The sequence below is a fragment of the Cervus elaphus genome, chromosome 4 (genome assembly GCF_910594005.1).
Source record: "Cervus elaphus chromosome 4, mCerEla1.1, whole genome shotgun sequence".
NCBI classification, from domain to species: domain Eukaryota; kingdom Metazoa; phylum Chordata; class Mammalia; order Artiodactyla; family Cervidae; genus Cervus; species Cervus elaphus.
Window position 1 is genome coordinate 16,669,720 of NC_057818.1, and position 25,883 is coordinate 16,695,602.

At 35.9% G+C, this 25,883-nt stretch overlaps 1 protein-coding gene and 1 pseudogene across 1 annotated transcript in view; one reads left to right on the top strand and one right to left on the bottom strand.

The window, feature by feature from the left end:
• Positions 1 to 1,944: 1,944 nt before the first annotated feature.
• LOC122691461 lies at positions 1,945 to 5,688 on the top strand (annotated as a pseudogene).
• Positions 5,689 to 5,842: 154 nt separating this feature from the next.
• C4H16orf87 (chromosome 4 C16orf87 homolog) overlaps positions 5,843 to 25,883 on the bottom strand; it is a 34,205-nt gene continuing 14,164 nt past the window's right edge. Inside the window, exons 3-4 of the mRNA XM_043898375.1 lie at positions 14,421 to 14,603; positions 5,843 to 7,568 (exon numbers count right to left, since the gene is read on the bottom strand). Coding sequence (XP_043754310.1) covers positions 7,450 to 7,568; positions 14,421 to 14,603 — 302 coding nt within the window. The 3' untranslated portion in view covers positions 5,843 to 7,449. The remainder of the gene's footprint in view (positions 7,569 to 14,420; positions 14,604 to 25,883) is intronic.

Below are 25,883 nucleotides of genomic sequence, written 5' to 3' on the forward strand. Positions count from 1 at the left end.
GGCTTCAACAGTACATGAACTAAGAACTTCCAGATGTTTAAGCTGGTTTTAGAAAGGCAGAGGAACCAGAGATCAAATTGCCAACATCTGTTGGATCACAGAAAAATCAAGAGAGTTAAAAAAAAACATTTACTTCTGCTTTATTGAATATGCCAAAACCTTTGACTGTGTGGATCACAACCAACCATGGAAAACTTTAAAGAGATGGGAATACTAGGCCACCTTACCTGTCTCATGAGAAATCTCTATTGCAGGTCAAGAGGCAAGTTAGAACCAGACATGGAACAACGGACTGGTTCCAAATTGGGAAAGGAGTGTGTCAAGGCTGTATATTGTCACTTTGCTTATTAAACTTATATTCAGAGTACATCATGCAAAATCCCAGGCTGGCTGAAGCACAAGCTGGAATCAAGATTTGCGGGAGAAATACCAATAACCCCAGATATGCTGATGACACCATCCTTATGGCAAAAAGCGAAGAGGAACTAAAGAACTTCTGATGAAAGTGAAAGAGGAGAGTGAAAAACCTGACTTAAAACTCAACATTCAAAAACTAAGATCATGGCATCTGGTCCCATCACTTCACGGCAAATCGATGGGGAAACAATGGAAACAGTGACAAACTTTATTTTCCTGGGCTCCAAAATCATGGCAGATGGTGACTGCAGCCATGAAATTCAAAGACGCTTGCTCCTTGGAAGAAAAGCTATGACGAACCTAGACAGCGTATGAAAAAGCAGAGACATTACTTTACTGACAAAAGTCTGTCTAGTCAAAGCTATGGTTCTTCTGGTAGTCATGTATGGATGTGAGTGTTGGACCATAGAAAGCTGAGCACCAAAGAACTGATGCTTTCAAACTGTGGTGTTGGAGAAGACTCTTGAGAGTCCCTTGGACAGTAAGGAGATCAAACCAGTCAATCCTAAAGGAAATTAGTCCTGAATAGTCATTGGAAGGACTGATGCTGAAGCTCCAATATTTTGGCCATCTGATGTGAAGAACTGACCCACTGGAGAAGACCCTGATGCCAGGAAAGACTGAAGGCAGAAGTGGATGACAGAGGATGAGATGGTTGGATGGCATCACTGACTCAATGGACATGAGTTTTAGCAAGCTCTGGGAGTAAATGATGGACAGGGAAGCTTGGCGTGCTGCAGTCCATGGGTTCACAAAGAGTTGGACATGACTGAGTGATTGAACTGTTGTATCATTGTATCATGACTGTCAACAGAAAACTTATAGAATTCTATACCACCAAAACTAGCATTTAATAGAAAAACCTGTATCACTTTTAAAAATACAGGTGCATATCAGAATTATCTTGGAATCTTTTGAAAAATTCCACGACTGAGCAACTGAATTGAACTGAATAGATATCATGGGATACCTACCATTATTTTTAAAGTATTTCTGAAATTTAAAGACATGTGAATTTACTTTGGCTAAATTTCTAAGTCATGTGTAATTAAAATTTTTATTTCATCATGATATAAATTGTCTCAAGCTATGTGATCATTTCCACCGACTGCCACAGAAGTCATCTGTAGTATTTCCCTTTTAGATAGTTTAAACTTGCCCATAAACATATAAGAAATGTTCATACTTAAATGGAGAAGGCAATGGCAACGCAGTCCAGTACTCTTGCCTGGAAAACCCCATGGGAGGAGCCTGGTAGGCTGCAGTCCATGGGGTCGCTAAGAGTCGGACAAAACTAAGCAGCTTCACTTTCACACATTGGAGAAGGAAATGGCAACCCACTCCAGTGTTCTTGCCTGGAGAATCCCAAGGACGGGGGAGCCTGGTGGGCTGCCATCTCTGGGGTCGCACAGAGTCAGACACGACTGAAGCAACTTAGCAGCAGCAGCAGCATACTTAAATAAAAACCACCACCAAACATACAAAATCTTAAGCATTCATGTGCCCCCTGAAACATTTTGGAACAGTATGGAGTTGGCTAGGAAGGTAAACATACAAGTTTGTATAGGTTTGCCTAACAACCCTCAAATAACTTTTATTTGATCTTGCTCACATTTAAGAAGGAACATGCCTTCAACAGACCTAATCATGGAATCATTTTAGGGCATTTTGAATAATCATATCATTAATAAATACTAGAGCAGGACAAATTTTGCATTATATAATTAAAATTACACTAATTATGCTTTTAGGACATCTGCTGACAAGAAAGGCTTTTTTAACACTAGTGACAAAATACTGTTTTGAGACCACTACAATGTGCCTAGACAAATTCATCTTTATAATGAGTTATCTTATATACATAATATCAACAAATAGGGCTTTTAGAGAAATTGGTTAAATAGGTTACATCACAAACAAGAGAAGCCTAAGATTTGCCCTTCGAAAGAACTTTTTAAATAAGCCAATGATTTAATATTTGAACATTTGAAACAAGTACTTTTCTATGTGGCAAATTCCAGCCTAGTTACCCACCTCCTCCATTCCTGTTTCCAATGACTAATTTTTGTTTTTAAAGATTTATGTTGGCTATGCAGCACAGCATACGGGATCTTAGTTCCCTGACCAGGGATTGAACCCACACCCCCTGGAGCAGAAACAGTGAGTCTTAACCACTGGACCATCAGGGAAGTCCTTCCAATGACTACTTTAACATGACTTTCCTCTAAGGGTCTTCAGCTTAGAGATACATACTCCATAAGCTTCTTGCTTTTTCTGGGGACCTAAATAAGCACAGGCATACTTCAGTTTACTGAGCTTTGCAGATTCTGCCTTTTTTGAAACCAAATCGAAGGCTTGTGGCAACCCTACATCAACCAAGTCTATAGGTGCCATTTTCCCATCATTTGCTCACTTTGCGTCTGTGTCAATTTTGGTAATTCTCACATTTTGAATTTTCTCATTTTCATATTTGTTATGGTGACCTGTAATCAGTGATCTTTGATGTTACTACTGTAATTGTTTTGGGGTGCCATGAACTTTGACAACATAAGATGACGACCTTAATAAAAATGTATTCTGATCACTCCACCAGCCGATCATTCCGTCTTCCCACCTTTCCCCTGGCCTCCAAGACACAATATTAAGGTCAGTTAATCTCTCTAAAAAGACGTTAAAGGTTCAAGTAAAAGAAGTCACAGGTCTCTCATTTTATATCAAAAATTAGACATAATTAAGCCTGGTGAGAAAAACATGTCAAAAGTCAAGATAGGCTGAAAGCTAGGCCTCTTGCACCAGTTAGCAAAGTTGTGAGTGCAAAGGAAAATTTCTTAAAGGAAATTAAAAGTGCTATTCCAGTGAACACATAAATGAAAAGGGAAACTGCCTTATGGCCAATATGAAGATCTTCCATATGGACAGAAGATCAAACCAGCCACATTTAGCCAAAACATAATCCAGTGGAAGGGCCTAACTCTTTTCAATTCTGTGAAGGCCAAGATGTGAGGGAGCTGCAGAAGAAAGCTTGAAGGTCGTAGAGGTTGGTTCATGGGGCTTATGGAAGCAAGCTGTCTCTGTAACATAAAAATGCAAGGTGAAGCAGCATATGCTGATGTAGAAGCTGTTAACAAGTTATCCAGAAGACCTAGGTTAAGATAAATAATGAAGATGGCTACACTAAAACAATAAATTTTCAATGTAGATGAAAAGCCTATATTGGAAGCTGCCACCTAGGAGTTTCATGGTAGAGAGATGTCAGTGCCTGCTATCAACGCTTCAAAGGACAGGCTGACTCTCTTTTAGGGGTTACTGCAATAGGTGACTTAAAAGTTGAAACCAAAGCTCATTACCATTCTGAAAACCTTTCAGTTCAGTTCAGTTCAGTCGCTCAGTCGTGTCCGACTCTTTGCGACCCCATGAACTGCAGCACACCAGGCCTCCCTGTCCATCACCAACTCCCGGAGTTTACTCAAACTCATGTCCATCGAGTCGGTGATGCCATCCAGCCATCTCATCCTCTGTCATCCCTTTCTCCTCCTGCCCCCAATCCCTTCCAGCATCAGGGACTTTTCCAATGAGTCAACTCTTCACATGAGGTGGCCAAAGTATTGGAGTTTCAGCTTCATCATCAGTCCTTCAATGAACACCCAGGACTGATCTCTTTAAGGATGGACAGGTTGGATCTCACTGCAGTCCAAGGGACTCTCAAGAGTCTTCTGACACCACCACAGTTCAAAAGCATCAATTCTTTGGTGCTCAACTTTCTTCACAGTCCAACTCTCACATCCATACATGACCACTGGAAAAACCATAGCCTTGTCTAGACCGACCTTTGTTGGCAAAGTAGTGTCTCTGCTTTTTATATGCTATCTAGGTTGGTCATAACTTTCCTTCCAAGGAGTAAGCGTCTTTTAATTTCATGGCTGCAATAACCATCTGCAGTGATTTTGGAGCCCAAAAAAATAAAGTCTGATACTGTTTCCACTGTTTCCCCATCTATTTCCCATGAAATGATGGGACCAGAAGCCATGATCTTAGTTTTCTGAATGTTGAGCTTTAAGCCAACTTTTTCACTCTCCTCTTTCACTTTCATCAAGAGGCTTTTTAGTTCCTCTTCACTTTCTGCCATAAGGGTGGTGTCATCTGCATATCTGAGGTTATTGATATTTCTCCTGGCAATCTTGATTCCAGCTTGTGCTTCTTCCAGCCCAGCATTTCTCATGATGTACTCTGCATATAAGTTAAATAAGCGGGTGACAATATACAGCCTTGATGTACGGGACCCTTTAAAATTATGCTAAACTTACTCTGTGCTCTACAAATGGAAAAAAAAAAGCCTGGATGACAGCACATCTGTTTACAACATGATTTACTATTTAAAGCTCACTATTAAGACCTACTCCTCAGAATAGGATTCCTTTCAAAATATTAATGCTCATTGACAATGCACCTTTGTCACCAAAGAGCTCTGATGGTGATGTACAAGCAAGATTAATATTATTTTCATGTCTGCTAACATAACATCCATTCTGTAGGTCATGGATCAAAGAGTAATTTCAACTTTCAAGACTTACTATTTAAGAAATATATTTCACAAGGCCATAGCTGCCATAGGCAGTGAGTGCTCTGATAGGTCTGGATAAATTGAAAACCTTCTAGAAAGGATTCACCATCCTAGAAGCCATTAAGAACATTGTGAATCATGGTTAGAAGTCAAAATATCAGCATACGTCGGAGTTTGGAAGGAGCTGATTCCAACCCTCATGGATGGTTCAAGACTTCAGTGGAGGAAGTAACCAAAGGTGTGATGGAAACAGCAAAACTAAAATTGTAAGTGGAGCCTAAAGATGTGACTGAATTGCTCCAACCTCATGATCTAATTTTAACATATGAAGAGCTGCTTTGTATAAATGAGTAAAGAATGTGGTTTCTTGACATGAACTCTACCCCTAGTGAAGATGCTGTGAAGACTGTTGAAATGGCAGCACAGAATTCAGAATATACGTAAACTCAGCAAAGCAGGATAATAAGGGTGAGAGGACTGACTCCAATTTTGAAAGAAGTTCTACTCTTTCAAACAGCATCACATGCTATAGAGAAATTGTTCATGAAAGGAAGAGGCAGTCAATGAGGCAGACTTCATTACTGTCTTATTTTAAGAAATTGCCACGACCACCTCAGACTTCACCTGGATCAGTCAACAGTCATCAACATCAAGCTAAGATCCTCCACCAGCAAAGACTATGACTCTCTGAAGGTTCAGATGATGGTTAGCACTTTTTAGCAATTAAGTATTTTTTTAAATTAAGGTGTACATATATATATATTTAAAGACATAATACTATTATACACAATAAATTATAGTATCATACAATATAAACATAACATTTACATGCACTGGGAAACCAAAAAATTCATGTGACTTGCTTTATCACAATATTTGCTTTTTTGGAGGGGTCTGGATTTGCACCCACAATATCTTGGAGGTATGCCTATATAAGTTCATAAGCATTTTAAGATATTAATCATTTAACTTTTTTTCTCAAAATGAAAAGTTTCTTATCATTTTATTTCATAGATAAAAGTCACATTAACATTCCTGGGAATAAACTTTATTACCAGGGTTTTAAAATGCATAAAAGATAAATGTAGTAGTACTTGCAGGTAAATATGGAGATTGAGGCAAAAGGGATTCTTAGGAAAAATCCTATATCCTACCTAGAGTACCTCTTAAGCTCCCTCTGCTGGCTACCATTTAAATAAAGAAAAAAAAAAAATTGTAAACCTCTTTACCTTTGAGCAGTAATGGGAGAAACAGCCTGAAGCTGACAATGCTGTCGTTGAAATTGTAAGGAAAATTCTCCCTTAAGCAAGGGCAAGTCTAACTGCTGCTACCTTCCTTAATAAGGCTTTAGAATTTCCAAACAGATTTGGGGAGTGGGGGGGAGGTGGGAGAGGCCACAACCATTACCAAGTTTGAATGTGTTAAGCACAAAATTGATATACAAAAATGCAAAAGCATTAAGTATAAAACAAATCAACTATAAACAATTATCATTAACACTAGGAAATTAATAATTTAAATACAGTTCACAAATTTCACTACAACAAAAAGCTTATAGCACACTATTTAATCTATTAGTTTCAATATTAAGGTTTATTTTCTTTTTCCTCCAGAGTGAGGTTAAGTAACAACTTAAATAATTTTCAGGATGTATAAATGAACATCCATTCAGAAAGAACATTACTGCTTAAAAGTGGCTATCTAAGAAATATTTTGCATGTAATAAATATATTCTATGTTTAGGTTAACAGGCACCATCTCGAGAGCAAAAAAGTTTTTTTTAACCAATAAATAAATTACATTCAAGAAAACAAAGTGTTTATATCTGAAGTATGATATATCCTTAAATGTTTTTCTTCATATAGCACCCAAACTTCCAAACTGTCTAGAAAGTAGCTTCTAAATATAACCCATACCTTAAGTCATAAAAATAAAAGGCAAAAAAAAATCAATTTAAGACAAAACTTAGTTTATATTAATTCCCCATTCAATAAAATATCAATTGCCAATTTATTAAATGAACTGTAAATATGCAATGTTAGTGCTCAAATCTGAAATATATATTTTTAAAAGTCACTCTTTCTCAAAGTATTTAAAATATTGCATCTCTGGCGGCAAACCTGAAAACTATCATTTTATTTCTCTGGTTTTCATACTTCCACTCCCAACCCTATCCTTTAATTCTTTAACAGCCAACCAGTTTGTTTCCTTTTTTTTTTTTTTCTTTTTGGAGTAAATACAATATATCCCAAACACAAACACTGACAATACTCCTTGGTAAACAAGGAAATCCCAAAACAGTCCAAGCCTATAGCTTCACTCCCAAAGTGTGGCACAGGCTAAATGATAAGGAAAAAAACAATCAAGGGCCCTTATTGATGCAATCAGAATGCTCCTGAGAGTCCGCAACTGTTTTGAGAATTTGCTGATGTAATCCTGAAGAAAGTTTCAACACATTTTGCAGACAAATATCAGAGAATAAGTCTTTGATTAATAATTTTTCTATTTATTTCTGCCAAGGCGACTGAAAACACGAAAGCCTTTTCATCAGAGAGGTTAGCATAGATGTCAATTTCCTTTTCCTGTTTCTCTGTTAAAAGAAAAAGGGAAAGCTTTTAACATAAAGGCAGTAGATTCAGTAATCTTTTAAAGTTTTCACTATTTTTTAAATGATAATAAATACTATACATAATACTATGATGCATACTAAATGGTATAAAGTATCATGTTACTAAACTGAAATATTAAAATTAGACAAAGGAGTTACTAAAATGCATGAACTTAATTCTAAGACTAAATAGAGACTGCATATATATTTCTATACAGTCTAATATTTCTGTAAGAATCTCAAATATTTCTTTCTTCTCAGTAGCATGAGCTCACTGTTTCAATCAAAAAATTTCCTCACCCTAAATATGGTCCCTTCTGAATATCAATGGTGCCTTTATGAATATAATAAATTCTTCACCTTAGCCCTGCTACAGAAAATAAGAATAACCAACATTTATTTCTACTTTACCCCATCTGATTACAAATGTAATCCAAGTTCATGGTAGAATTTTTTTTTAAATACAGAAAACTAAAACAGAAAAGAAGAACCACCTATTATCTCAAGCCAGCTAAAATCATGATTATCATCTTTGTGGGTTACAAATTACTTTTTCAGGTTCTACTATGATTCTACTTCTGTCTGGATTTTTCACTGTGCTTTGATTTTTAATCAGTTAAACAAGTATACAGTTTGCTTTTGTTGTTCAGTCACTCAGTCGTGTTTGACTCTTTGCGACCCCATGGACTGAAGCATGCCAGGCTTCCCTGTCCTTCACCATCTCCCAGAGCTTGGTCAAACTTATGTCCATTGAGTCTGTGATGCCATCCAACCATCTCATCCTCTGTTGTCCCTTTCTCCTTCTGCCTTCAATCTTTCCGAGCATCAGTCTTTTCTAATTAGTCAGCTCTTCACGTCAGGAAAATATTAAGAATTTCAGCTTCAGCATCAGTCCTTCCAATGGATATTCAGGGTTGATTTCCCTTAGTTGACTGGTTTGATCTCCTTGCTGGCCAAGGGATTCGCAAGAGTCTTCTCCAACTCCACAGTGCAAAAACATCAATTTTTTGGTGTTCAGTCTTCTTCATGGTCCAACTCTCATATCTGAAAATGACTATTGGAAAAACCATAGCTTTGACTATACGGACCTTTGTTGGCAAAGTAATGTCTCTGCTTTTTAATACGCTGCCTAGGTTTGTGATAGTTTTTCTTCTAAGGAGCAAGCGTCTTTTAATTTCATGGCTGCAGTCACCATCTGCAGTGATTTTGGAGCCCAAGAAAATAAACTCTGTCACTGTTTCCATTGTTTCCCCATCTATGTGCCAAGATCTTAGTTTTTGAATGTTGAGTTTTAAGCCAGATTTTTCACTCTCCTCTTTCACCTTCATCAAGAGGCTCTTTAGTTCCTCTTCGCTTTCTGCCAGAGGGTGCTGTCATTTGCATATCTTAGGTTATTGATATTTCTCCCGGCAGTCTTGATTCCAGCTTGTGAATCATCCAGCCTGGCATTTCACATGATGTACTCTGCAAATGTTAAATAAGCAGGATGACAATTTACAGCCTTGACGCACTCCTTACCTAATTTTGAACCAGTTTGTTCTTCCAAGTCCAGTTCTAACTGTTGCTTCTTGACCTGCATACAGGTTTCCCAGGAGGCAGGTAAGCTGGTCTGGTATTTCCATCTCTTTAAGAATTTTTCACAGTCTGCTGTGATCTACAGTCAAAGACTTTAGCGTAGTAAATGAAGCAGAAGTAGGTATTTTTCTGGAATTCCCTTGCTTTTTCTACAATCCAGCATGAACATCTGGAAGTTCTTGGTTCACATACTATTGAAGCATAGCTTGGAGGATTTTTTTTTTTTTTTTTCAAATTGAATATTTTATTAACATGGTAGTTGTCTTTGTAACATGTGCACACACACTCGCACACTCAGAATGATCTGCCTGGGGGAAAAAAAGACTCGGTATGCCTAAGGGGAAATGAAAAATTAAAAAATTCCTGGTAGGTTTTTCATTATTGTAGGCGATTATGTCCACATCACTTACAAAGCTATTGCCAAATCTGTCCAAGGAAGCAGAGTTTGAGAGGGGAAGAAAAAAAATCTTGGGAAAAATTCAACAGTGGCATGGAGGATTTTGAGCATTACCTTGCTAGCATATGAAATGAGTGCAATTGTGCAGTAGTTTGAACATTCTTTGTCATTGCCTTTCTTTGAGACTGGAATGAAAACTGATCTTTTCCAGTCCTGTGGCTACTGCTGAGTTTTCCAAATTTGCTAGCATATTGACTGCAGCACTTTAACAGCATTTATCTGATGCAACATCTTGGACTTCTGGTTTCAGGCATTATAAACCGACTTTCCACTGTGAAAAATTAGGATTTATTGTTTTTTGTCTCTTGCCATCATACTCTTATCACATCTTCCCATTACAGTTATATTATCATTTTGATGAGATCGATACTGCGCTTACATTATTCATTACATAAATTATTTCACTTTTCCTGTACGTTGTTTTCCCTGAAAAGATTCTCTTTCTTCATTTGCTTAGTTTTCATTACTAACTGAACCCAAATTCTCTTCTAGTTGGATAAATTTTTCATAATGTTTACATATATCAATTTTATCTTCTTGAAGAAATTCTTTAAGAAAGTCTTCTGCTATACTTCAATCTTCCATGGTTGCTTTCTAGGCCTACTGCACAATTATCATGTTGAGATCTCTCGTCAACATCATGCTGGAGATTCTTCTCATCTCTCTCTTGAGTTGGACCCTGTGTTCTAAGTTCAGGATACATTCTTGGTTTACTTCTTCATTTTGATGCCATGTATCTTGCAGTAGCTTCCTGAGAAAGGGAGTATGGGTAGCAAATTTTTTGAGATCCTAAATGGTAGAAAGTGTCTTGAGTCTTTCTTCACACTAGTTACTAGTGTGATTAAGTAAAGACCTGAAGATTTCCTCTTAGTATTTAAAGGCAAAATACTATATTCCAAATACTGGTGCCACTGCTAAGAAAATTCTATACCACTTTTTATAGTTATTTTTTAAGTTGTTGCTAATTTACATAAAATGAAATATACGATCTTAAGTGTACAACTGGATGACCCACACCACAATCAAGATATGAAAATTTCTCATTTTCCTCTCCAGTCAATCCCTCCCCACCCTACCAGAAATATTATTCCACCACCAGAGATTCATTTTGCCTGTTCTTGAACATCATATAAATGGCATTGTACAGTAAGTACTGTTTTGTGTCTAGCTTCTTTCATTCAACATGCTTTTGAAGTTTGTTGATGTTGTTCATACACAAGTAGTTTGTTCCTTGCTGGAGAGTATTTCACTGTACCATTTTGATTATTTCCTTTGAACACTTGAAGGATTTTCCTTTTAACCAAAGAGAGATAATTTATGATGATATAATTTTGCATAATATCTTGTTTTAACCATCCACTTAATTTGGTGGGGTATTTCAATACAGAAATTCAGTGTCCTTCAGGTTTGGGAAAATTACTTGAATTATTTCATTGATGGCTTCCTTCTCCTTCATCTTCTATGTTCTTTTTCTGTAACATCAATTATTTACATATGTTGACCTCAAACTGGTCCTCTAAATTTCTTATGTTTTCTATTCTATTTTTAATCTCTTTTCCTATTGCTATACATTCTGGTACATTTCTTCAATTTTGTCTGTCAGATTTCTGTTAAAGTTTGACATTTTTGCAAATATATAGACATAGCTATACACATACACGCATATATGATTCTCATTTTTAAAATTACGTATTTTATATATATACATGTATATACACACACACACACATATATATATAAGATTCTCACTTTAAAGTTCATTTCCCAGGTACTTTTTTGACATCTTCAATTTCCTTTTAAGAGAAAGGAAATTCCTTTTTGTTTCATTACTACCACAACTTCTCTTACAAAGAATATTAATGGCAGTTTTCATTTTCTTTTCACCCTGCAAAAACTCATCCAAGTTACTTTTTTTTTTTTTCCTTTATGAAAGCCTGACTGGAGAACTCAATATTTACCATCTCTAATTTTTACCTAACTTTCCTCATTTTAATTTGATAGCCCTGCCCTCAATGATGCTTGGTATTTCTGAAACCAGAAACTCTCTTTTGCCTTATCTTTTATTAAAGGATAACAGCCCTAGCAAGGTATTAAAAAAGACTTTCAAATCACCTCTACACTTCCAGACATAACTCATGCAAAAAATTGCTGACCTTAAGGAAGATGTAAAACAAAAAAAGGTTTCTTTCTTAGCTTTTCTCAAAGGCGCTTACAATTTAGGTTTTTGGGTCTACTAAAGAAGTTATTACTTTCCAGAATTTTGCTGCTTCTCCTATTCCCTCTCCTTGTGGAACTTTGCCCTTGAAAAAACAAAGTCCCTTTCCTACTTTACTAGGGTTTGGGGAGAGCACAGAGCTAGATGTGTTTATTCAATCTACCATCTTTAATTTGAAGTCTACCTTAATTCTCTATGTTCATTAATAAGATATTCAAAATTGGCTGATAAATTTCAATCAGTGAAAATGTCACTGTTACATTACTAATATCTAAAATAATCATACCCCCACATATAAAATGAAGACTTATTTTAAACAAAAGTTAAGTTTAATGATTGGCTTTTATGATAATGTTGTTACCTAGATGTCTAAAAAGATTTCCTTTCATTCTTCTATTTTTTTCAAAATATACAAAATAAAGTCAATTAAAAATGTGCTTTTAGACACATTGTAAGGTTTTCCTTATTAAAATAAAGGTAAAGCTTGCTTCAAATTCTTTAAGCGTCCTATGAGCAGGGAAAAATACTGAATTTAAGTGGCTACTAAACAATAAGAAGCATATCAAAGAAGTCTATTCTAAAATATATAGACATTTTAAATGTTCATATTTCCCACCAGTATTATATTTAGGAAACATGGTGTGCCTTCAGGGACTGTAAGTACAGCCCAAGAGCAAAATCTAGTCTGCAACCTGTTTTTATAATCTTACTGGAACACAGCCATGCCCATTCATTTACATATTTTCTATGGCTGCTTTCCAGACACAATGACAGAGCAGAGTGGCTTTGACAGAGACTATAGCTCAGAAAGCCTAAAATATTATCTGGCTCTTTACATAAAAAGCTTGCTGACTGCCCCTGTTTCTGACCTACATTAAAAGATTCCATTTTATTATACAAAAATTGCTTTGAGGTCTTCCTTGTTTGTAGTAAAAGCATATCTTACTCTAGAAACAGCGTTCTTAAAACTTTTCTATAACAAACTAAAAATATCTGAAAAAAAATTTGGCCAAATAAATGCTTCTGTTTTCAGGTTAACATAAAATAAAAGATTCAAACCTGCACAGTGAGTACCAGAACTACAGAGTCTTCATTTCCCCAGAGAAAAGACTGTCATTATCTATTTTCTCATCTCCTCTGACCCACCACCAGAGGCATTCCTTTTCCATTCTTTGGATTATGTTCCCTTTACTTCAACTGTAAAGAATGTTGTTTTCTGGGCCAAGCAGTATTTTCCTTTTCTCTTTTTTCTCTGTTAGACTTTCCTTTACCTAGTTTCCCTTTTGAAACAGTCTTTGGCATATATTTTCTGTTCACCCCATTATTAAAGAAACACATTCAAACTGAGAAGAAAACGCAAACTCTCTGGAAGATCAGCATAATAGAAGAAAAAAGAATAAGTACTGAAATTAGCCAAGGGATTAAGGAGTATCTAAGCACAGTCTTCACAGAATATAGTCAAAGACATTAATAACCTTAATCCTTTAGTCCTATGATATTAAGAAATCTTTAACTTTGATAAAAGCTATAAAGATGAAGTTATTTACACTAACAGTAGTAATTTTTTTCAAATAGAAACACACAAAACAGAGAAATGGTGAACAGGTAAGAAATTCTCAATGTCTAAAATATATTTATGGGTGAATACCTGAATACTTAAGACTGAATGCCTGAAAAAGCAAAGTGTAGCTCACAAATAACATAAGAAATTTTAAACGCATTTCACTGAAGATGAAATTATTCTAACAGAGGTTTTTTTGATGTCTAATAACATTGTTATTTATTTTTAATTGAAGTACAGTTGATTTACTTGATAAGAGATTTTAAAAGAATTATAGAAAGCAACTATCTTTTTCATTTAATTACTGGCTTGAAATTATGGGCATATGGGGGTTCATTATACTATTCTTTTCACTTTTGTGTAATTTAAAAAATTTTCCACAATAAAAGGTTTTTTAAAAGATAAACAAAAATCAAAGAAAAAGAAGTTGAAGTTTAACTTGATGGTTAAAAACATCATGGTTGATGGTTATTGGTAGGCACACTACTTATCCAAAGAAAAGATAAAATCTATAAGGAGAATATGAATATGCTTTAGACAGAGAAGAATTCACCTTACTATCCAAGAAGAATTCACCTTAGCTTTTGGATACTGAAGAACACTGAAAATTCAAACTGAAGAACACTTTCAATAGTAAATTTTTAAAACACAGTATAATAGTTTGAAATATATCTTAACAGAACTTAGATTTATCTTTTAAAAAAGTATAACCATTTTAACAGACTTATTTGGGATGTCATACACAAATTATTGTCTCTGAACTTTACTATCATCAGTTTATAAGAAAGTGAATTTACCTAACTTAAGCCTTTATTTTTCCAATAAGAATTAAATTTATGGATTTTTTTTTTTTTAAAAAACAAGTATCTACCTGAGAGAAAATGCTTTTACAAACTAAAATATAAGTTGGAATTTTAAATCCAGGAGTTCAATGCCTACCAAATAGTTTCTTCACTACTATCTAATTAAGATCTTAGAAAACTTTAATACTTGGGGGGAAAAAAAACTGCTTGGATTTACTCATACCTCTTTCTTCCTCATGTTTTTTGGCAGATGCACTTTTAGGTCTTCCTCTTCCTCGTCTGATATGATCTGAATGGCTGTTACTTCGAGACCTCTTTCTGTTTTCTAAATCTTTATTTACTGTAGAATTGATCTTCTCTCGCCTAACTCTCTCTGTTCGCCTCCTCTTGGCCTCATGCTTGTTTTCTGTATGGATGAATAAAAGTGATATATTTTAGGGCTTAAGCAAGAACTGTCTGCCCATGTTCACACTGCTTTCTTTTTCTTTCTAAATAGCACTAGAGTTTGCTGCCTTGCATATTTTATAAGATTACATCCATGACATATATGCCCTTCAAACCCATGCAGAAGAAAAAAAGAAACAACAGAATTCAGATCCATATTAACATATAAGGTAGGAGGAATATTAGAAAACAAGTATCTCTATTTGATTATTCAGCCCTGTAAATTCACTCAATTCCAAGGCAACCTTTCTGCTTTTTTCCTTTTCTCTGTTTCTAAGCTAAAAATGGTGAAGTATTAAAAAGGAAAATAAATAAATATTCCATTCCTTTTTTCCCCCTACCCAAATCACAGATTGAAATATATAAAATACACAGAAGTAAAACTGACCTTAGCTATACTATATTAATGTTACGGAAAAAAACAAACAAGGTATCTAGGGAAAACATAAAAACACTAGGGAAGTAAGCAGTTTTCACTTTAGTTACAGATAAGGTCATTTCTGACATTCTAAGAGCATATTTATCCCAATTAGAATCCAATAGAGTAACTTTACTCAACATGGTGATTTAATTAATGCAAGGAGCCACTCCTTCTCACTCCAAACAGATTAAAAGGTTGGGTAAGACAAACAATAAATTTAATACATATCTGACTTTAAAAGAAAGAAAATTCCTCAAATGCCTAAAATAGTGGTGGTAAAGGGACAAAACAAATAAGAAAATTCATATCCCAAACACTAAAGGGAAAAAATTGAAAGGCTATATAAATTAAGTATGCTCAATAGGCTACTATAAAGTAAAATAAATTTAAGTAAAATATTAATAGCTATTTCCAAATATCATATCCTTAGAAAATTAGTTAATTCCAGGTCTCAAATGAAACATACACCAGATAATGCAAGAATATTTGATTATTCCAGACTGTAAGAAAGTTGTGTAACAAATAATTTGCAAGGAATAAAAAAGAAAATAATAGAGTCAAAAGAGGAATCACCCATATACAATGTGAGGACCTTATTTGGAATCTGTTTTTAAAAACCATTTATGAGAAACCTGAAAATTTCAACACCAGTTGGATATTTGGTATTACAGAATTAGTGTTATTTTTTATTGCATGTAAGTTTTAAAAATTTATTTATTTGGCTGTGCCAGGTCTTAGTTGCAGCATGTGGGATCTAGATCTCTGGCCAGGGATTGAACCCAGGACTCCTGCATTGGGAGCATGGAGTCCCAGCCACTGGACCACCAGGGAAGGCCCTGTGTTTCAGCTTTTAAAGGTCAACCTTTCAGAAACATATAATGAGAAATATTTATAATTGAAATTATATGAGATTTGCTTTAAAATGATACATAAGAGAAGAAATGGATGTGGATGTGACAGTGTATGCTTAGAATTTCTGAAAAATAAAATTGATTTGATACAGTTCCATTTATTATGGCATCTAGTATTACTGCTAAAGGCAGAAAGCTTATTATTTTAGTGATTTTTTAAAAAAACAATTTTAAATGAGGCTTGAAATTTCTAATCCAATTCTGAAAATATAAAATACGATGTTATTTAAAAAAATAGGAAATTAACCTGTGATTCCAGTATTATCTAAAGTATAGATTTTGTTCAAATTTCACAAAATTTTATGCATGTCCACTGTTGGTTTTCATACCTAATTCAAGATATCACATTGTATTTACTGGATTGACCAGTTTCAGCTACATGCAATGAATTCTGATAACTTCTCTTTTCATCTTTATTCTTTACAAATATTTTCTAAATTGTTACGGCTTCTTAGATACACCCATCATTTAAAAGTGGGCATTTAATTTCCACAAATATGGGGTTTTAAGAGTATTTTTTATATTAATTTCTCATTTAAATGCTTTCTTCTCCACAATCACCCTGTGTTTTTTCAGTCTTTTGACTTTCTTGAGGCTTTCAATGGGTAAGACAAAGATCTCTCTTGGTTAATGTCACACTGCACTTGAAAATATGTGGGCTCTTTTCAAGTATCTCTTAATATTCATTTCTAACACAATTCCACAGTTATAAGAGAATAATAGACTCTGTTTGATTTCAATACTTTTAGACGATGAAATTTTTGCACCTCGTTTTATGTCCCTGGATATGTTCCAGGGTCTCCTGGTGTATAGTTATAGTCTATAGGAACTTCAATACAATTTGTACCCTGCTGTTGTGTGAAAATTGTATAAGTCTTAATTATGTTGAATTGGCTCATAAGGCTAGTCTACTATATCCTTCTACTTTTCTGTTTATTCATTCTATTAATTTTTGAGACTTTGATGCAGACACTCCACCTAAAAAATCTTAATTTATCTACTTAAAAAATAATTGTAATACATAATGGAACTATATGTAACTTTGATCTGTATTTTCCAAGTCTCCAATAAATGTGTTGTCATACTTTCATAATTTAAAATATTTTTTAAAAGTTTAAATAAAATATAAGAAAAAAATTAAAAGTTGAAAGAAATAGTAACTGGTAAAGCTTTTTACAGTAGGCCTTTTAGAGTTTAACACTGAATTTAAGTTTGTTCCTTCAGCTACCCACTCATCTCTGCAAACTTATTCATAGCCAACTTCTCAAAAAAGAAGCATCTGTACTTTCTGCCTCTAGTTTCTCACCTCCCATTCATCCATCACTTCATTCCAGTGTAGTTCCCAACCCAATTAGGATCATCAAGAACAAAAACCTCTGTTGGCAAATCTAACTGACATCTCTCTTTAATCATCTTAATTACCATTTCTCAAAAATTCAAGAGGACCACTCTTTTCCTTGAAATTAATTTCCCTGATTTTTCAGGTTCTCCAGGCTCCCCATCATCCAGCCATTCCTTTTTTATCTCCTTTGGGGTCTTCTCCTCCCTGCAGATTCTTTTCCATCTCTAATATTAAAGTCCTAGGACTCTGTCCTGAACTCAGATACTCCACGGACCCAAAACATTAAGTGTTGCTGTTTTAATGGTCTAAAATTCATACTTTCAGCTGTGACTTCTTCCCAAAGCTCTAGATTGCCTACCTGACAGCTTCACTTGTATGACTCACAAGCATTTCAAAAGTGCCCCAAAAAATAACTCTTGATTTTCCCTCCTGCAACCTTCATTATAATAGTAAATAGCACCAACAGTTACAAAAGCCAAATTAACCTAGTCATTTGTGACTCAGATTGTTTCTTCCATCATCACAAAAGTCCACAGGTACTCCGTGCAAAATATATCCACAATTTCCTCATTTCTCCCACTTCTGTGGGCAACATCCAAACCGAATATATTCCCTAAACAGCTGCCAAAATTACCTTTAAGAAAAAACCAGATTGTAAGTTCCTTTTCTAAAATCTTTCATTAGGCTTTTCACTTTATTTAAAATAAAGTCAAATTTCCTGACAAAAGACTACAAGTCCTACTATAAGACCTGACATTCACCTCTCATCCATCTCATTTCATACCACTAGCCATTTTGTTCACTACTCTCCAGACATGTCTTCCTCTAAAACAAGTTCCTTCCTCCTCTTGAGGCTCTACATTTGCTAATCCTTCTGCCTAGAGCTCTCTTCCCAACACTTTTCATGAGACAGGCTATATTTCCTTCAGATGTCAATTTACAGGTCACTCCAAGTCTCCAAGCCCAAGTTACTTTCTTCTACTATTACTATAGTCTGTTTTTTATTTACATACATGCTCAATATGTCTCCCCCACCAAAGTATAAGCTCTACGAAAGTTGGGACACTTGTCTGTCTCATTCACAGAAACTAGAACATTAACTACACATTTAAGTGGTGCTAAATAAACAAAATTAGACTGAGTACATGCATTTATCTCACTATGTTCTCAAAAATTCTATTGAAATGCAAATAAACATGGGTAAAAGGAAAAAGGAAAATAAATCAGCAGGGCTTGAAACAGGAAATAGTGCTATTAGCAATCTGAAATTACAGAATTCCAGCAAGCTGGAAAACTGACAGATTCTGATTAAGTAACCAGAAAAGAAGAAACTAAAATTCAAAATAAGACTATGAAATGGTTTCTATAGAAAGGGTAGCTGTTCTTCCCAAAGACACTCCCAGGATAGGACAAAAAGTATAGTAAGGAAGAGTAGGCCACAGAGTGATCATCAGAGTAACTCTAGAACTACTGTAGGACAGTTGGGCCTATGTATACAAAGCAACTGACATAAAGAAATAAAGCTTTTCAGAACCAAGCAATGTTTAAGGGGACTTTGAACTTCCATATCATAGAAATATGAAAGGGGTTCCCAGGTGGTGCTAGTGGTAAAGAATACAACTGCAATGCAGGAGACGCTGGAGTCTTCGGTTTAATCCCTGGGTCGGGAACATCCCCTGGAGGAGGCAATGGCAATTCACTCCAGTATTCTTGCCTGGAGAATCCCATGGACAGAGGAGCCTGGGGGGCCACAGTCCATAGTGTCACAAAGAGCTGGACACAACTGAGCAGGCACACACATTAGAAATAAGAAATAAACAAAAAAAAGTAGTTCCTCATAAAAAAGAAACACTAAAAAGGATTTCAAATTCTGCCTCAGAGTGACGCTTTTCTTATTTTGGCAATCATGGATTTCAACAGCATCTCCCAGCTTACCTAACTGACATCTAAAAGTCTGTTTCTTCCAATTATACAGAACCTCAAACATTACCTTCTTCCAAATACACACTAAAAATAAACTTCTTCCAATTATACACTAAAAAGATGATGTCAAAATGGACCTTCAAAACAGTTCAAGAAGATTTTTCCAGTGGTCCAGTAGTTAGGAATCCACCTGCCAATGCAGGGGACACAGGTTCAATCCCTGGTCTGGGAAGAGCCATGTGCCATGTGCAGCAACAAAGATCCAGTGCAGTCAAATATGAATCAATGAATAAATAAATAAATATATATTTTTTAAAGTGTAGTATATTCATGCAAGTTATCTACACTGATAAACCAAAGCCTTCATTTACAAGTATCAACAGATAATTAAGGATTACCAGTTATTTGAGGAAAATAAAAAGAGTAAGAGAGAAGGAACAAGATAAAACATGAGGAACAGGGAGTTTCCTGGTGGTCTAGTGGTTATGATTCTGTGCTTTCACTGCTGAGGCTCAAGTTAAATCCCTGGTCAAGGCTAAAAAAAGACAACAACAACAAAACCCATAAGGAACAAAGGTATTTCAGGAAACAAAAACATCTTAAAATATTTCAGATAATATCTTCAGAGAGTATTATATCATTAACATTCTTTTGCAGAAACAAAAAACTCCATCCTGATCATATGGAATCTCAAAACCCCATACAGAAAGACAATCTTGGAACAAAACAAAGAACCACACTTCTTGATTTCAAAACTTTTCCTAACAAAACTGCAGTAATCAAAAAAATATGGTACTGCATTACCAGAGACAAACAGATCAACGGAATAAAATATCCAGAAACAAATCCATGGTCAAATGGTTTTCAGGAACAATAGCCATGAAAAAAAAGAACTTGCGACAAATGGTAATTGGGAAAACTGGATATCTGGAGGCCAAAAAATGCAAGTGGACCCTTACACTACCTACAAGAATTAACTCAAAACGGATTGAAGACCTAATATAACCGCTAAACCCATAAAAGGCTTAGGGGAAAAAAAAAAAAAAAAAAAGCTTCATGACAGTGGATTTGCCAGTGACTTCTTGGATCAGTTCAGTTCAGTCGCTCAGTCGTGTCCGACTCTTTGCAACCCCATCAGTCACAGCACGCCAGGCCTCCCTGTCCGTCACAAACTCCCGGAGTTTACTCAAACCCATGCCCATCGAGTCGGTGATGCCATCCAGCCATCTCATCCTCTGTCATCCATCCCCTTCTCCTCCTGCCCCCAATCCCTCCAGCATCAGGGTCTTTTCCAGTGAGTCAAGCCTTCACATGAGGTGGCCAAAGTATTGGAGTTTCAGCCTCAGCATCAGTCCTTCCAATGATCACCCAGGACTTATCTCTTTCAGGATGGACTGGCTGGATCTCCTTGCAGTCCAAGGGACTCTCAAGAGTCTTTTCCAACACCATAGTTGGATAGGACACCAAAAATACAAGCAACAAAATAAAAACTAGACAACTTGGATTTCATTTAAAATTTAAAAACTTCTGTATGTCAAAAGGGCACTATCAACAAAACAGAAAGGCAATTCATGAAATCGAAGAAAAAAAATATTTGCAAAAATGTATCAGGTAAGGAATTAACATCCAGAATAAAAATTCTGGAATTCCACAATTCAACAACGAAAAAAAGGTCAAAGAACTTCAACAAACATTTCTCCAAAGGTAGACAAATGGCCAATAAACACATGAAAAAATGTTTAACATCACCAATCATAAGGGAAATGCAAATTAAAATCACAACACGACATCACTTCAATCCCATTGGATGGCTAATAGGAAAAGCACATAAAATTACAAGTGTTGCTGAGGATGTGGAGAAATTGGAAACTTTGTGCATTGCTGGTGGTAAAAAAAACCAGTGAAAACACCATGACACTTCCTCAGAAAATTAAACAGAATTACTATATGATCCAGCATTTCCCCATACAGGCATATATCCAAAAGAAATGAAAGAAGGGCACTGAGCAGTATTTGTACACACCTGTTCACAGCAGTATTTTTCATAATACCCAAAAGGTGACAGCAACTCAAGTGCCCATCAATGCATTAGGAGATAAACAAAATGTGGTATGTACATACAATCAAATATTATTCAAGAAGGACATTCTGACACATGTTACAACATGGATAAACTCTGAAGACCTTATGCTGTGACACAAAAGGACAAGCACTGTATGATCCCATGTAAGAGGATAACCACAGCAGTCAAGTTCAAACTCACAGGCACAGGAGGAACAGAGGCGGTCTGGGGCGTGGTATGGGGAGAGAAGAAAATGGGGAGTTACTGTTTCATGTGTATGGAGTTTCAGTTTGGGAAGATGAGGAGAGTTCTGGAGAAGGATAATGGTGATGATTAAGCACATGATAATGAATGTATTCAATGCCACTAACCTATACAATTTAAAATTATTAAAATACTAAATTTTACTATAAAAGATATGAAAAAATAAGATTCAATGAAAAATAAGAAATTAAAAAACAAAATGAACTGCTAATAACAAAGTGCAAAAGACAAGTTAAATAGGGACTTCCCTGATGGTTCAGTGGTTAAGAATCCACCTTCCAATGCAGGGGATGCAGGTTCGATCCCCTGTCGAGGAACTATAATTCCACATGCCACAGGTCAACTAAGCTTGCGCATCACAAATAGAGAGCAGATCATGTGCCACAGCTAAGACCCAATGCAGCCAAAAAGATACTTTTTTTTTTAATTTTTAAAAAGACAAATAATGGACATGTCTGAACACAGAATTCAGGCATGTCCATTATGAGAAAAGGAAAACACTGAAATTTCCTGGAACAAAATGAAGACAGAATATATGACAATAAGGGAAGAGAAATACAGGAAAGATCAAAGAAATCTAATACTCATCTATAATATAATTTGTAATTATTTACCCAGTATTCATTCTCCCCCTCTTCCTTAAGAATAGAATCCTGCTCTAGTCAGGAGGGAAATGTGCCCAGTTAAAATATACACATTCCAAGATTCTCCTGCAGGTGAAGAGGCCATGAAACTTAGTTCTGACCAATGACATGTAAGTGGAACTGGATAAGGTTTCCAGAAAGTTTTATTATTTTTTTTTAAGGAGTATGATCCCTAGGTTGGGAAGATCCCCTGGAGGAGGGCATGGCAACCCACTCTAGTATTCTTGCCTGGAGAATCCCCATGAACAGAGAAACCTGGTAGGCTACAGTCCATGAGGTCACAAAGAGTCGGACACGACTGAGCGACTAAGCACAGCACATGGCTGCTTTGTCCTGTCTGTGTCTGTCTCTCTTCTTTCTGCTTAGAATACTTAGGGGATGCCTGGATGTACAACAATTGCTTTGTAACAATGAGCATGAACTGACTAGTTCCAAACTGGGAAAGGAGTACTCAAGGATGTATACTGTCACCCTGCTTTTTAACTTATATGCGGAGTACATCATGCGAAATGTTGGGCTGGAAGAATCATAAACTGGAATCAAGATTGCCAGGAGAAATATCAACAACCTCAGATATGTAGATGATTTCACTCTAGTGGCAGAAAATGAAGAAGTAAAGAACTTCTTGATGAGGGTGAAAGAGGAGAGTGAAGTTGGCTTGAAACACAACATCCAAAAAACTAAGATCATGGTATCCGGTCCCATCACTTCATGGCAAATACAAGGGGAAAAAGTGGAAGCAGTGATATTTTATTTTCTTGGGCTCCAAAATCACTGTGGGCAGTGACTGCAGCCATGAAATTAAAAGACGCTTGCTCCTTGAAAGGAAAGCTATGACAAATCTAGAGAGGGTATTAAAAAGCAGAGACATCACTTTGCCAACAAAGGCCCATATAGTCAAAGCTAGTTTTCCCAGTAGTTATGGATGTGAGAGATGGACCATAAAGAAGGTTGAGAGTCAAAGAATTGATGCTTTTGAGTTGTGGTGCTTGAAGAGTCCCCTGGACTACAAGCAGATCAAACCAGTTAGCCCTAAAGGAAATTAACCCTGAATATTCGTTGGAAGGACTGATGCTAAAACTGAAGTTCCAATACTTTGGCCACCTGATGACGAGAGCCGACTCACTGGAAAAGACCTTGATGCTGAAAAAGATTGAAGAAAAAAAGAGAAGGAGGCAGTAGAGGATGAGATGGTTAGATAGCATCATCAACTTAATGGACATGAATTTGAGCAAACTCTGGGAGACAGTGGAGGACAGAGGAGTCTGGTGTGCTGTATTCCATGGGATCACAAAGAGTTGGGCACAACTTAGTGACTGAACAACAATGAGCATGAAAGCCAAATCTTCTCAAGAAAGGGAAGAGCTTAGGTCCTTGGGGACAAAACTGAACAGTCCTGTACAGTGGTCCCTTGGTACCAATGAGGGTTTTAGAACCCCCAACAGATACCAAAATCTGTAGATGTTCAAGTATCTTATATAAATCGTATATTATTTGCACAAAACCTACACACATCTACCTGTATAGTCTGTCATTTCTAGATATAATAACTAATACAATATAAATGCTATGTAAATACCAGGGCACAGCAAATTCAAGTTATGCTTTTTGGAACTTTTTTCAATTTTTTCCCCTGAATATTTTCAACCCATGGTTGACTGAACCTGCAAACATGGAAACCCACAGATGCAGAGGGTCAACTGTAATGCCAACTTCGTTTTTCTTCACTAAAGGAAAAGTAAACTGTTTGTTCAATCCAGTGTCAGTCAGGTTTTCTGTGGATGGTGATCCTGACAACAATTATCCAATAAGCATGCCAGAAAGAAAAGAGAATGGGGGAGAAGAAATAGGTGAAAATTTCCCTAAGCTGAAGACTTGAGCCATCAGATGAAAAGGACTTACTGAGTAACAAGGAAGAATGACAATGACATTTAAGTGAGAGTACAAGGTAAAGGCAATTTGTGAGTACAAATCAGAAGATGATTGCTTCTTGGCAGGAAAGCAATGACAAACCTATACAGTGTGTTGAAAAGCAGAGACATTACTCAGCTGACAAAGGTCCATACAGTCAAGGCTATGGTCTTCCCAGTGGTCATGTAAGTTCTCAAAGCTGGACTGTAAAGAAGACAGAATGCCAAAGAATTGATGCCTTCAAACTGTGGTGCTGGAGAAGACTCCTGGAAATCTCCTGCACAGCAAGGAGATCAAACCAGTCAATCTTAAGGGAGATCAATCCTGAGTATTCACTGGAAGGAATGATGCTGAAGCTGAAGCTCCAGTATTTTGGCCATCTGACACGAACAGACAACTCACTGGAAAAGTCCCTCAAGGGAAAAAATCTTTCCCTCATTGGGAAAGACTGAGGGCAGAAGGAGAAGCGTGCATCAGAGAATGAGATGGCTGGACAGCATCACTGATGCAATGAACATGAACTTGGGCAAACTCCAGGAGATCGTGGGAGACAGGGAGGCCTGGTGTGCTGCAGTCCATGTGTGGCAAAGAGTCGGACACGACTAGGCTACTGAACAACAACAACAAAGTAAAGGTACTCTCCAATGGAAGATAGGAAATGTACCACCACGTATCTTTCATGAAGATTTTTTCAGGTCTAAAACAATTTTTAGAAAATTAGTTCCAGAAATAAAAACACATGGGTTTTTTTTTTTTAAGTATATAAGAAAAATTGAGATTGTCCTTATAGCACAACGGAAAGAAATTTTAGTATGACAGCTGTGCTGTGGACCTAAACTCAGGAATAAAATTGTAATGAACAATTTTTCTGAAATAACAATACCAAATCTTCACTGTCAAGTAATTCAGAGTTAAGGATAACTTACTACTGAATTAATGTTGCGTGACTTTGGATTTCCCAAAGGTACTAGTGATAATCATTTCTCCATTTTTCTTTCTTAACAAAAGTCAGTATGCAATTTGTAGATTTTGCTTACTTATCAGCCCTTCCCTGTGAACTTAGAGAATAATTTAAAAATTAGGTTTAATATTTCTATCCCTTTGTTCCTTCCCCCAGTAAAAATGGGGAGGTTGTTGCTTAACCTAAAGCTTGTACTCAATGAGAAATTAACAGTTAAGTATTATTGAGCTATCCCAATATCTTATTGTTTTCAGTCTTTTTCTTTACCTTTAGAGGAAGTCTTCTATAAACTAGTATCTCATTTAGACTTCCAGTTTATTTTTTCTTTACAGTTTTTAAAACAAAAAGTGTATAAAGGGAAAAGGTATATCCATTGCTATTAAGTGCAAAATAGCACTCTTGATGCACTAAACCATCCAGAACACCCATGTGAAAAACCAAATTTAAAGATTTGGAACAAACTGAGCTTATTCTCACCAAAAACTGCTTGTCAGTATTATCTTTACAGGTATATATTAGCCATTTTCATTTCTCCTATAAATTCTCTGCTAATTAAAACTGAAATGTTCTAGATCCTACTGACAACATTCATTAAAACTTGATAAAACTGGGGAGATTTTTTTAAAAATTAAACTCATCTCAATTCCCTATACATAATGGACTAGCCAAGGCAAATCTTACTTTTAAGAAATTTAATTATAAAAATTAGTATTTATGTACGTATAACATATCTAGCTTTCTTTACATTCAGTTCAGTTGGGCTTCCCTGGTGGCTCAGAGGTTAAAGCGTCTGCCCGCAATGC